At 42.1% G+C, this 13,999-nt stretch overlaps 1 protein-coding gene across 11 annotated transcripts in view; it reads right to left on the bottom strand.

Annotated features, from left to right (window-relative positions):
- ldlrap1b (low density lipoprotein receptor adaptor protein 1b) overlaps positions 1–13,999 on the bottom strand; it is a 53,405-nt gene that overhangs the window by 6,299 nt on the left and 33,107 nt on the right. For 6 of the 11 annotated variants that reach the window (XM_085142321.1, XM_085142323.1, XM_085142326.1 and 3 more), the window contains exons 4-6: positions 12,451–12,565; positions 10,935–11,007; positions 3,065–3,160 (exon numbers count right to left, since the gene is read on the bottom strand). In XM_085142321.1, coding sequence (XP_084998447.1) covers positions 3,065–3,160; positions 10,935–11,007; positions 12,451–12,565 — 284 coding nt within the window. Of the gene's footprint in view, positions 1–2,921; positions 3,161–10,934; positions 11,008–12,450; positions 12,566–13,999 lie in introns of all 11 variants that reach the window. The other 5 variants (XR_014871020.1, XR_014871021.1, XR_014871019.1 and 2 more) reach the window with 1 other exon arrangement.

The following is a 13,999-nucleotide window of genomic DNA, read 5'->3' as shown; positions in this document are numbered from 1 at the left end:
GTGTGTCAACACTAATTTCAGTCGAGTCTTTAGGCTAATGTCACCCTCTGAGAACAGTAAAACCACAGTGACTCTTCTAATGGTGGGATATAAATACTCTTCAGTCCTTAGCTGACCTTTTTACTCGATTTTATGCTCCTTAAGGGAAAATGGTCCCGTATAACTGAGTCAGCATGCAATAACATTTTCATTCAGTCTGTCCTGTGTGTCAACAGAAGGCATTCAGACCGTCTGCTGTTATGAAAAAGGCAATACTGTGAGACAGACCTTCACGGGGAGCGGAAGGACTCATCTGATGATTAATGCTGCTCGCTTAAAAGCTTATTTATTACTTTAGTGAAAGACAGGGTCTGTGAACAAACAAGGTAGAACTAATTCATCAATCAATTACCTGAAAGGTGATTAATATGCAAACTTTTTTTTAAAGTGGATAAATATTTAAGATGATACCAAAAGTTTTTTGTTTCTTTTGATTTTAAACTGACAGTCGTCTTTTTGACGTCTAAGGTTTTATAGATCAGGATACAACAACAAAAAAATCATCTATTCTTCGATGAACAACAGCGTTGCAGTCAGACTGAGGTCTGGACTTCGTCTGGGCCACTGCACCACCTTTTTCAGCTAATCTGCAGATTTGCTGCTGTGTTTGGGATCACTGTCCTGTTGCATAACACAATTTGGATCAAGCACATCTGACTCTGGAAAACTTTAACCTCCTAAGACTCGAACTCTTCCACGGCAGCATTTTTAATTCTTCTTTGATATTTGGGCTGATTGGGACCTGATGAATGTAAAAACAAAGAATAACTAAAAATGAGAGCCACTTATGAGGATATTCGTTTAAAATTTTGATAGAACAGTAGGAGTATAATGTCCTTGTAAGTGGATATCAGGCCCTTGTAGAGCAAAATTGAGTATTTTGGTCTAAATAACCCAAATGTGATGTCCACATATGTGGACATCAGGTCCTAGGAGGTTAAAGTTCACGAGAGAGAAGAAGCTTTCTCCCAGTAATCCTTCCAAACAAGCTATACTTGTTCAGTCTTTGTAACTGTGCTGTCATGAACTTTAAACTTTAAGTGCTAACTGAGGCCTGCAGAGTCTAAGATGGAGTGATTTGGGGGTTTTGTTGGCTCTTAGTCTTTTTGCATTGTTTGACCTTGGGGTGACTTTGCTGTGGTATCCACTCCTGGGAAGATTGGCAGCTTCCTGAATGTTCTCCGCTTGTGAATAATCGTTGTCACTGCAGAATGATGGACTTGAAATTGTTTGAAAGTGTAACACTTCGCAGCAAAACCTGCTTATTTAAGACCACTGTTGAAGTTTTTCCTCCTTGGCATTACGTTCCCACACCTGGAAGCTTCCAATCGGCCTTTTATAGATGTGCTCACACTTGCTGATGATCAATTAATCGAGTACATTTGACAAGCAGCACCTGGCTGCTGCTTACCCTCTTAATTCCTACAGAAGCAGTAAGAGTTTTTCCACACACTGCTTCTTGCATTTTAACTTAGTTTGACTAAAATACATGTTTTATTGTTCAGTTCCACACTTTTAGGATATTTTAGGATATTTCAAGCCCTGGAATAAGCATGTACTGACTGCACATGCTTGTTTAATGATGCCACTCTCTTAATCACAGCTGTTTTACTTCCTGTTTAAATAAAGACTAAACGTTTTTAATTTGCTGCTTCATATCGTGTCACAGAACTATGCATAAACACTTGAGTGCTGAAACTTTTAACCAAGAAAAGGATCATCATCTCCTCCATCAGATTAAGTTATAAGGAAACTAAGCTCTACTTTTAACCTTGTGAAGAGGAAGAGACTGAGAAGCTGATTCATCTCCTGCAGGCAAAAACCCCCCAACAATCAGGTTATGGCAGGACGTGGCATTTACAGGCTTGGCGCTGGGAGAAAGTCGAGGGTATCGTGTGTCACGAGTAAAGCTGACTCACCTCCGACAACGCCACTGATCCCGAGAGTCTCTGACACGCTGCTAGTGCATCAGCCACACAGTGAAGGGCAGATAAATGTAAGAGCTCTGCTATCCCTGATCACTGCTTCAGAGCTGGCAGCGAAGACTCCAGAGCACCGAGCTTTACTCTGCTGTGAAATTATGCTAATTTGCCTCACAGAAACGCAGTCCACTGGCAGCGAAATGACCCACCAGAGGGTCAGTAGGATAATGTTAGTCCAAAAAAAGCCTCTCTGTTTGCAAAATCTCTGCTTTGTTGAGTCTTCTCACAGAGGATCATCTTTAAAGCCCGTGTTGACCATGAAGCGCTGCACGTGCAGCACTGCAGAGCCAAATAAAGCATCAGAACACATTTAGGGAGCTCTGACGGGGGGCCTGCTGGCTGAGCAGAGGAGCACAAAGCTGATGTTTTTAAGACTTTCCTGGGAAAAAATGGCCACTCTAAACAAATATCGAAAGGATCGGGTCGGGAAAGGCGTGCGCAAACACAACGTGCACAAAAATAAAGCATCGTGAAACAACATGATGCTTTTGGTGTAATTTATTCCCTGGATGTGGACATGTATGGGATTAATAATGCCTTCAGGTCGTCTGGCTCAGCGGATGTTTAGGGTCTGATCGAACAATGGGGGCAACAGAAATGTGAAATTCCTTCATGCTTTCTAAACAAACAGGGCTGTAATTGTGCTTCCAGAGTCAGGCGGAATAACAGCATGATAGCAGTCCTTTGTTTTCATAAAAATGTCAGGGGAATCGCTGAACCAAGATTCGGTTTAATGCATCCACAATGGCTGCAGTGTGGTTTTTATGTGTTCAAATTAACCAGATCATCAGCAGCACCATCATCACCGCATGTAACTGCCTTAAAATGTCACCTACTATTAACTTTTGTGATGTTAGTGAGAAATGGTAAGCAATGAAAAGCAGACTGTCATCAGCTGACCTGCAGCCTCCATGTAGGCCAACCTTTGACAAGTGGCTGAACACTCTTCCGTCCCTTGGGGCTACGATCGCTGCGACACAGAGAGAGAGACAGAGAGAAAGAGGAAGAGAGAAAAAGATGCGATGATGTGCGACGTGACTCACCTCCTCCCTTCAGGCTGCCCTGGCTGGCCGAGCTGTCCGACTGAGAGCTGCTGGCTCCTTCCCCATCTGAGCTCGACTTTACTCGTTTCTCTTTCTCTGAACAGAAACACAGAGCAGGAAAATGAAAACAGGGCAGTCAGTGAGGACAAGCTGCGATTCAGGAAGTTCTAACCACAGGGCCAGAGTGGTTGTGCTGCAAAGAACAGTTTGCCTTCATGCAGCTCAGATGTGGTTAAAAGTTTCACTCAACAGTTTAAGATGTTCACAAATTCTATATTCATTATGTGCAAAGTGAAATATCCCAGGGCGTCTTTTGCTTCAATTTTGATGATTATCGAGATGCTCCATGAGGACAGTAAGACACAGAAGGTCACTGCTGAAGAGCCTGAAAGCTGTATCGAAGAATATTAATCGACAAGCGCAACAGGAAAAGGTGCACAAACAACAGAGACGACCGCAGACTTTAAATGGTTGCAAAGAACAGTCGATTCAAGAAATTTGGAGAGCATCACACGAGCAGACAGGCTGGTGTCACAGCATCAAGAACAACAACAACACACAGTTGTTTTCAGGACGGAGGCTCCAACCATATCCTTCCCAACATCACCAATCCTAAACCAGACATTACATCAGAAGTGTTTGGCTTTAAAAAAACATAAACATGATGGTTTCTCTGTGGCTCAAAATCCTCTTTTCAGATAAAAGATGCAATTTGGAAACTGAGGTCCTGCAGTCTGGAGGATGAGGCTCAGAAGCCAAAGTCAACACAGCGTGACCCGGGAGGTTTTAGAAAGCGTCACGCTTCCGTCTGCAGACAAGCTCTCTGGAGATGCAGATTTCTTTTCCCATCAGTAGAGGGAATTTGCAGTAGTACCAAATGTGTCTGACCTGAGCCCCACAGAGAGAAACCACGAGGAGCAACAACATTCAACAGAGCGTATATGAGCATATTTTTCAGACGTTTGATATTTCAGTGTTGAAAATCATGTTTGGTTGATCTTCTCAGAATCTGAGACACTAGATTTGTGATTTTCATTGGCTCTAAGCAATGATCATCAAAACAAAGCTTGAAAGATTTAATTTAATTTCTGCTGCTGTACGTTATACAATCCCCCCCCCCCCCTAAAAAGGAGAGAAATCTTTGAGTATGTTAAGACTATTACTGAAATCATCTGCCAGCTACAGCAGCGTTTGTAACCGTAGCCTTTAAAGAGTGAGCGCCTCGGTCTGTGTTTGGCCCGAGCGTTCTGCTGAAAAGTTTCTCCATGCAGAGCAGCAGCTCCCTGCGACTTCCTGCACAACATTTCTGTTAATCTCAGTCCAGCAGAGCAGTTTCAGGGCCTGTATTATTCACACATGTCAGAGCCCCAACTTCAAACTGCACGCAGAGTTAACTGAGGACAGAAAACACTTCCTTTAGGCAAACCCTGGGTGCACGTCTGTGACGCCATGTCTCAGACACATCTTTGTCCCACTCTTTGCACGGCTTTAAGTCACACCAGAAGCGTTTTAGCAGCACAGGATCTTTTAGTGTTTCGTTTCCTGCCCTCCTCACGTGCTCTGTACAGCTTGAAGCAGAGAACTTCTGTTGGGCTTTTAAAGTGGACCCGAGTGGATCTGATCAGCTCCAGGATAGCTCCTGAATAGAATCGAGGACTTTCAAGTAAATTATTAGGCTCACAGAGCTGTACTGGACACAGAGTTTGACCTGAAACATTATAAAAGGAACAGAGACGCGACTAGATAAATCCTGGTTGATGATCTATGCAGGGCGACTGGAGATGATTGTTGTCCTGCAGCCCCAGAAGAGCCAATCAACAGTCCAAGCAGGAAACATGTTAGTAGCTGTTTGACGGGCACGTTTCTGCATTTGCAAACGGAAACATGGCTGCAGAGTGGCAAAACTCGCTTCTAGAGGGACTCTGAAAGGTACTGCCGTGCAACAGTAGTGGTACAGATATCACACTTTGTGGCAAACCGTGGTTTTACACATAACAACAACACAAGCCATATAAATATTTACAGACATCAGACGGTAATTAATCTGTAATCTGCCTGAGCTGTGTCACATACGACCACATATTTCACCAGTTCTATTAGGGCGCTGCTGCAGCTTGCACAAGCGCATGTTGCAACTCCTCTCTGGCACGCCATTTAATGAGCAACATGAAATCTCTCGCTTCCACTGATACGCCTTTGAGCTGCATCCTTTGTTCACTCCTATGGCCTATATGTGGAGGAACAAGAGAGGATCCACCAACCCGAGCAAAGCACAGCGGCTCACAGAAACCTCTTTCCCACGTACACGCAGCTACAAGCTCAAACTGATTTCACTCAGTCCTTTTTTTAAAGGACTCTTACACACTTTGAGTTTCACAAGTGTTTTTGAATTGTGTTAAACTATTTTAAAAATGGCTGTTTCAGCATGAATCATTAGAATTACACAACTACATGTGAAACACTGCACGGAAATCCGTCTGTGCAGAGACGGAAAGTACTCGTGTGCAGTTTGAGAAATCTTTCAACGAGCCCAGTGTCGTCACACGAGCGCTAGCATCACTCTACCTGATTTTCACACCTCCGTTTATTTGGGGCCAATCACAGCGATTGATTAAGTTAAGAAAGCCTAAATATTTTTTTGCCACTTGTTAAGCAATTCTGTCCAAAGTTTCCGTTCACAGTCTCTCCTGCTCTTTTACCTTCAGTGTTGGGAAGGTTACTTTTAAAATGTATTCCATTACAGATTACAGAATACATGCCCCAAAATGTATTCTGTAACGTATTCCGTTACGTTACTCAATGAGAGTAACGTATTCTGAATACTTTGGATTACATTTAATCAAAAAAATATTTAATTAATATTAATATATTATCATGCTTTTTACAACTACGTGAATGTACTATTGCTGTGATTTATTACTGTTACTGAAGGTCCGCGGCTCCGAACCGTAGTAAAGGGACCTCTGGCTAATACGGTGGGTTCATGTCGGGCTCGTAGCTGAAAACTAGCTTTACTTTGTTGTCTGGGTCAACTTTGCTAGCAGAGACAGAGAGAGGCGTTGAAAGGCTGCTCCAACGGAACTTATTGTTTTTGGAGGAAAACACGAACACGGTGTACAGTCGAGTCTTAATAGCTTACTTACAACTGGGCTCGTCTCCCGTTTCTGCTCGATGACAGCTCGTACTTTTCCTTTTTCTCCCTCCTCGCGCTCACAGACACATAACGTGTATGGCAGTCCATTCTCCCTGCAGCACGGACTACACTGCCTATGATGCTACATTCTTTAGAGCTATAGCATGTAGCATTCTGCCTGTTAGCTTAGCACAACAACAACAGGCGCTCTCTCACCCAGGAAACACGCAGAGAGAGAGAGAGCGGCACCCTGTAACCATGGCAACCGTAACGCTGCCGCCTGGAACAACAGAACGTAGCTGTCAAACAAAACCCAAACAGTCCTGACCCGCGACAACATGAAACAGGAAAGTACCGCTGTGTAATCCATTTATTTCAACAAAGTAACTGTATTCTAAATACCACCTTTTTAAACGGTAACTGTAACGGAATACAGTTACTCATATTTTGTATTTTAAATACGTAACGGCGGTACATGTATTCCGTTACTCCCCAACACTGTACACTGTTTACGTGTTTACGTTTTTGTTTGGAGTTTCTCTGCCAAAAACACTGATGCCCGCTTTCATCTATTTTGTGGATTTTCTGTTTTCGGGCCAGGCTGCATTGAGTTTTCAGTCTTGCAGCTTTGATGTGTTTCATAAAAACAGCCGTTTGTTAAGAAATATTTGTGAGTCATATCTGTGATTTGTGCATTTGCTACAGCTTCCCAAAAAAAAAAAAAAAAAAAAAAAAAAGGAAGCTGAAGGAGAATCGTTGAGGTTTATCGATTCCATCATTTTTGTGGGTCAGCAAAACATCCATAAGCCTCGATTAAATTTTTAGTTCAGTCCAATTTGATTAAATTGGTCAGAAAAAACAAAGAAAATTATCACGTTGTGAAATTTACCAAAAGCAACTGAAGCTTTGAAGTTTTAAAAATGCAAAAAAAGAGAATAAAGTTCATTAATAAGAGGATTTACTTGGTCTTTTTCATGTTGTTATACAGCATTTTCACATTTCTATATACAAGCTTGTTTATTTTTTAATGATTTTTCTGCCCTTTTAAAATTATTGAGCCATTTTATATCCATATGTTTTATTTTATTGAGTTATTCCACTGTGTTTAATGTTTTGGCTGTTATAAATCATGAATTCCCAAACTTTCAGCATGAATAAAGTTCTACAGCTCGTCTTAAAAATAGATTATAGAGCTTTATTCAAAAGCCCGCCTCACTGCTTGAGATGAAATGTTGCTTTCTGCTTTTCTAACCACAACTTTCTTCTACGCACCGTCATTCTTGGTGCAGTGAAAATAACATTTCCCATGAGCCCGGGTCGCTTGGTAATGGCAGCCTTAGAAATATTTCCCAGGGCACCCGTTTTTTTTTCTCTCCTGCAGATCCTCACGTGTGCACTTTTCAGTCGGCTGCTAAACATGGAGCCGACTCACAGATACGGCAGTTCAAAGCTTGCTGTAGTGTTTGCAGTGAATATTCTATGAAGGCAGATTTATGAGCAGAGATGGGATCTGTAATATACAGAGGAATGTGGGTCAGGAATGTGCAGAACCACGGTGGGTGGTGGTGGTGGTGGAGAGCTTGTAAGAAACAAGCAAACCACACAGACATGCCCTCGTCCCCGGGGTCTTGCAACTTTAATGAAAACAGACTCCAAAGGATTTTTTTTCCTTCTTCCCTGTCACAAGAGAGCACCACGGCTTCTTTATAAATATATATATATATATATATATATATATATATATATATATATATATATATATATATATATATATATATATATATATATATATATATATATATATATATATATATATATATATATATTCCCCTCCATAACCAAAGAACAGATAACAACTCGTTCAATTAAGCGACTTCGCCCACATTAAAAATTCGAGGTGAAAAGTGTAGAGCGAGGGGAGGAGAAGGATGGGGCGAGTGAGGCTGTACTAAATTGTACTCTTTAATATTCGACTCAGAAATACAAAAAAAAGACAAACGAAGCGGCGTGAGGCGAGGAGTCCGTGGCCTTGATTTTGATGGGGGGAAAATAAAATAATCCCTCGTCAAAATGGAAATGTGGCCACAGTGGAATCTCCACAGTAAGAGCAGAGGAAGCTGTGGGAATGTTGCAGGAAAGAAAGAGGCGGCTGGATTTTTAAACAGAGCAAGCGTGCGTCTCGAAAGGACTGAATAAATAAGCACGCCGTCGCTTGAGACGGGATCAATGACACTGACACTGAATCTGTCAGGAGGCTGAGCTCCCGCCGACACACACACACACACACACACACACACACACACACACACACACACACACACACACACTTTCCTTTCTCTCTCACACACTCGCCATCCAAACACCCCTCCCTACCCTGCCTTTCATGCTTTCTTGCCCCTCTCTTCTCCTCATCCCCATCCCCCTCAGTCGCTCTTCTCCACTCCTTTTGGAAAAAAAACAAACAGAAGAAGCGATGGATTTGGATGGAGAGGGAATAGAAAACAACTAAACGGTGCATGCACGGGGAAAACAGGTGTAAGACGAGACGACAAAGGATAATCACAAAATTCAAAGAGCACTCACGGCGATACAAACGTAAAGATTAGAGAAAATGGTTGAGGGGGCGCCGATGCAGAAACTGATATTATGTGGCAAGAATTGCTCATTTACTCTGGAGTCATACGTGCAGAAAATTACATGCATGTTTCTGCTGAGCTGCAGAAACGTTGGCCTCACGCAGCTCTCTGATTGGCTGCCGCCTCCACGGTTCCTTTGACACTCACACCTACTGTTCATCTGGGTTTTAGAGGCTCAACACAACTCAACAAAAATATAAATATACTTTGTTAGCTTCCAGCTAAATTTCTATTTTCTTAATTCGTTTTGGTGGAATTTCTCAGCTTTGTTGATGGAGAGTCGCAGGCAGCTTAGAAAATGGATGGATGCTTTTATTAATACCTAAATGTTTATACATTTATTTCTGTATTAAATGTGTACTGTTTGTGTATTTTCCCCACTGCCATCTTCCCAAGCTCAATCTTTCTGTGTTTTTATTTTTTACATTCAGAGTCAGGTCCATAAATATTTAAGTATTCTCTTACCCTTTACCCGCCCCTGTTGCTTGTCTTGTGTTTCTATGGTGTATTGATAGTCATGTGCTTTTTGTGCTGAGGTGTTTTTTCTGTTGTCAAACTGTTCTCCCACTAGGAGCTCAATCTGAGTGGAGTTTTTTTCTCCTCCTCTTACCTCATGTTATGTATTTTCGTTCGTTATCAGCCTACCTTTCTGACATGTCTCCCCAATGATATGTTTGTGTAAAGTTGGTCAGAAGGTTCCTTTGTAAGTGCGCATAGCCATTAGCGTGCTGCCTGCTGTAACCCTAATTTCCTTCGGGATTAATAAAGTATTCTGATTCTGACTTAACTTTGGTAATATTGCCTCTGTTCTCCACCACAGTGGATTTTAAATCAGACGGTCCAGATGTGGTTGAAGTGCAGACTTTCAGCTTTGATTCAAGAGGTTTAACAAAAACATGCAATGAACTGTTTTTTTAGGGCTCAAAATTAACTGGACATAGTTTTAAAGAGAAACACGTTTGAACTCAATGACTTACTGAAATCTAGAACTCGTATGCATCACTAAATGCTGCGTTTCCTCCCTTGAGCCCCTCTGCATTAATTCATGAAGGCATTTCCTGAATGTAGACTTTGACAATGATGTGCTTTCCTCTTCGAGGGTGTTCTTGACTTGGTTAGATGCTGTGCAGTTGTTGTGCAACTCTGTTTTCATGCACTTGTCTTCCTTGAGCTGTTCGGTGCATTTACTATTTTTTTCAAAACTACCTGATTACAACTACTAAAAACGAGTGCTTGGAATCAACTCTTTGTCATGAAACATCTGTCACCTGTCCAATTAACTTTTAACCCTCTGTGAATAAAAATGGTTGTAATTTTTAAACAGTGCAATGCTTTTATTAAATCTCTTGCATTAAAGCTGAAAGTCTGGATTTTTGATTTAAACTCCACTGTGGTTGTATGCAGATGCAAGATTTGCATCACTGTCCGAACACTCATTGACTTAACTGTATGACTTCATGCTTGACTATGCAAAGTGTGTCATGGGGTCAACTTTGCATGAACAAAGAGCCCAACAGTTAATCCAGCGACTAACCTTTTTGCATAGTAAAGCAGAAATGCACATGGAAGTGAAGTAAATGCATTTACAGAGACAATATATGGAAAATTGACTGCAATGTAATGTTAATCCAAAGTAAAAAAAAAACAACAACATTGGTGCATTTAACAGCTTCCACATTTGAGTTATGTCTCAGTTTGGCACTTTTGTTCCTCCATATAATAAACTACATAAGAAAAATCCCACTTCCCACATCTGAGTCTTTATTTTGCTGCAAAGGGAACAGAGAAGATCTATTCTAGTCACCCCACCTCTGCCCCGGGCTAATCCTCCGGTCCACCCCTCCTCACACTGATACCTTTAACTGTGAGCGTCTCTAACCATGACTAAGTTGCCTTTAATAAACTGAACCAGGTGCCTTTGGCTGGTGATTTCACCGCTGTGCAGGGAATCGACGAGGACATCCCTCTGTGAGTGAGAGAGATCACAGGGAAAGCCAAACAGATCTCCAGTATTTCACGTGACCTCTCCGGAGGGTGTGAAAGCCAAGAGCAGAAGAAAGAGAGGAAATTTTCTGTGGTGATGAAGAGCGACCATGCGTACCTTCTTTGGCAGCCTGCCAGAATTCAAACGCCACTTTGAACGCCTGAGCCACCGTTAGAGTTACCGCCTGGGCCTGTTGGGACGGAGGAAGAGACAGAGACAGGAATGAGGGATGAATAATACACGATACGCATCTCATGCATTACAGGAAGGAAGGGAAGGTATGGCTGTGACACAAACAGGAAACGACCACCGACATAAGAAGGATTTTCTTCACAGATACTCGGAGAGAGGGAAGAGAAACTCGCGGACAACACGACGAGTTGTTTATGCAACTGGGAGGATACGTGGCCTTTTGACCACAATGAAATTAGCGAAGGGAAGGAAGAGGAGGGAGCAGCTCTTTCGGCAAAACTCCAGGGATGGTGAGAAAGCCGAGAGAGGGATGACAACCTGCTCGCCTTTCGTGCTCCCGCTCCTTTCTTTTCCCGACTTAATATTTACACATTTGCATAAATACACGTAAAGTGTCAGCGCGGCGACTCTCAGGTCTCTGAATAAACTGTTCTTCGTGTGTGCAGCAGCTGCATGTTTTACCTGAATACAAAATTTTATTAAGGCTCTGAAGCTGCAGTGTGTCCTTAGCTCACATTGCATTTATTCACAGAAAACGTTTCGCAGTAGATTTCTTTGCATTATGAGAAATCTGCCTCTTTAATGCCAGTTCCTTCACTCAGGGATTACATTACATTTATAACCCTATCCATGTCATTTCCTGTATCCCAGCTGGATAAGCTTTCGTCTGAGCAGCAGTGGTGCTGCTGGTTACAACAGTGCAGTTACCTTTAAAATAAAGGAAAAGACAGGAAGTGTTTCATACAGAAAGTAAGTGTCTGTAAGTCACCTACACTTGTGTAAACTGGAGGCTGATTCTGTTATTTTTTGTGTGTGCCGGGGAAAAGAAAGAAACCTTCATTATAAAAACTAATTGCTATGACAGATTAACCTTTTATTAAACCTTCTCTTATGTCATTATTGTCGAGCAGATTAGCACGACGACCCCGCTGAATAAGGTTTTCGCCTTTTTTACAGTGATGGGGAGCTTTGTCCTTCCTTTATCCACCCAAAAGTTGTTTTAATTATAGTGTGGACATTAAGTTATGGATCAGGCTTTTTTCCTGGGCGAGCGATCCGAACCACACAGCAACATATTGATGACTAACCTGTGGAGCATCTCCAATCCTGTCTTTTCTGAGGTTTGGTTTATTTTTTGCATCTTCTTCCTGCCGTACAATGGTGCCATCAACATGAACGACATCTTCATTATGCTAACGTGTGTATATTAGCCTAACTGTAGCTCAGTTGCTGGCATTTATTGATTGCAGTGCTGTTAAACCCTTTGGGCAATACCTGAGCAAACAGACACCGATCATTTTATTGAAGCTGAACTGTTTTGGGGCTCAAAGAACAACAGGACTCAGACGTCCTGTCGCCCAGCGACAGTCGACAAGCTTGACGTCAGCGACCACGTCGGCTCGTCGCACAGCAGGTGTTTGAAAAATATCAACTTACTCACCATTTTCCTCTTGGCGCAGAGGAAGGCGTGACACTCGAGGGTCTCGTTGTGCTGACTCTGGACGATGTAGGCAAACACTTTGTCGTGCATTTTGTCCGCAGTGCAATATGATATTCTGAAACAAACACACATTCAGAAAGCCTTTAATTTAAGACTCATCTGGGATTAAATGAAACTTTATCTGCTCTAAGCCCTTAAGCTATTCCAGAAATCTGACTTAAAACTGCACACGTGATCAAACACACACACAGCTGTGTGCAGGTACACAGCTGGACAAAGTCATAAATCTGAAAGGGAACGTGTGCAGTGGACATCTGGGCTGTTTGGTTTCTGTTACTACACACACCCACAGTGTCAACCCATAAATCATACTGGGGACATTCCATATAAAAACCAGTTTAATCTGGAAAACAATCAGCTGCTTTATGGTACAATAACTCCAGTATGTTTAATGATGCCACGCAAAATTTACCATGAATATTTTCCCATCTTCAAAGCCCTCAAACTACATCCGTGTTGAAATTTATGCTGTTTAATTTCAGCACTTTTGAGCCATCATAACTTCATAAATACAGGAGATATCTACGTGGATTTTTATAGGGCTGAATCGGATGAATTTAACTCCCACTGCAAGCATCACAATCTAAAGTCAAAACCTCAACTTTGTTCAAACAGGTGTCATTTAACCCTGCTGGTACCCTGTATGTTTGATGGGATTTCTGATCATTCACCAGAGAAAACGTTCAAGTCTCATATCACCGTGTGATTGAAGGAGCAGCCATTAATCTTAAAACCTCTCTGTTTTTACCCGGGGCGCTTTTGGAGCCATGATTCCTTCTGTGTTCAAATAATTTTCTAATTTTCTTTTGACAAAGAGCCGTCATGCTAATAATTTCTCTAACATAGTTTGGACCTAACATATCACCCCTGAGCTAAAACTGAAGGTTCAAGAATCCTAAAACTCTGAGCTCACAGATGAGCCTCGATCACAGAAGTACAAGCCAGGAGCTCAAGAAACTGCAGCTGCATGTTCCCCTCCAAAGATTATTAAGAGCATAAAAGGGACACAAAATCTTACAGCAAAAAAGAAAATTCACTCTCCATCCAAAAGAAATAAATAAATCAGAAATGCTGAAAAAACTAGAGCAAAAATTTCACCCTGCCTTAATGTAACTGGAGGAGCTTTAATTTCACTGTAAGCTGGTAAAATTTTGCATGGCTTTGTGAAATATGCTAAAGTTACTGTAATAAATTGCAAGAATTCGCTGTGGCCTGGACTCTGTGCAGACCAAACGTGCACACGCAGAAGGTCATCTTGACGTGCGCATCCTCTGCGCCGTCTGTGTCGCTCTGGCTCGTCAGTCTCAGGTGCAGGGTACGCTTTCAAATTAAGCCATAATAGCTTTGCTCCACTATTTGATCATGATGCCATCACTCTAACGCGGCGGCGATTCGGGGAGGGGATACCCAAGATGATGGAAGAAGCACATAATGAATTTCTGCCATCTGTCCTTCCTTTCTCCTTCGCGCATCATCTTCACTGTGCGAT

Source organism: Neolamprologus multifasciatus, chromosome 19, assembly GCF_963576455.1.
Source record: "Neolamprologus multifasciatus chromosome 19, fNeoMul1.2, whole genome shotgun sequence".
NCBI lineage: Eukaryota > Metazoa > Chordata > Actinopteri > Cichliformes > Cichlidae > Neolamprologus > Neolamprologus multifasciatus.
Note: the sequence above shows the minus strand (reverse complement) of the source record. Positions and strands in the feature narration are given on the sequence as shown.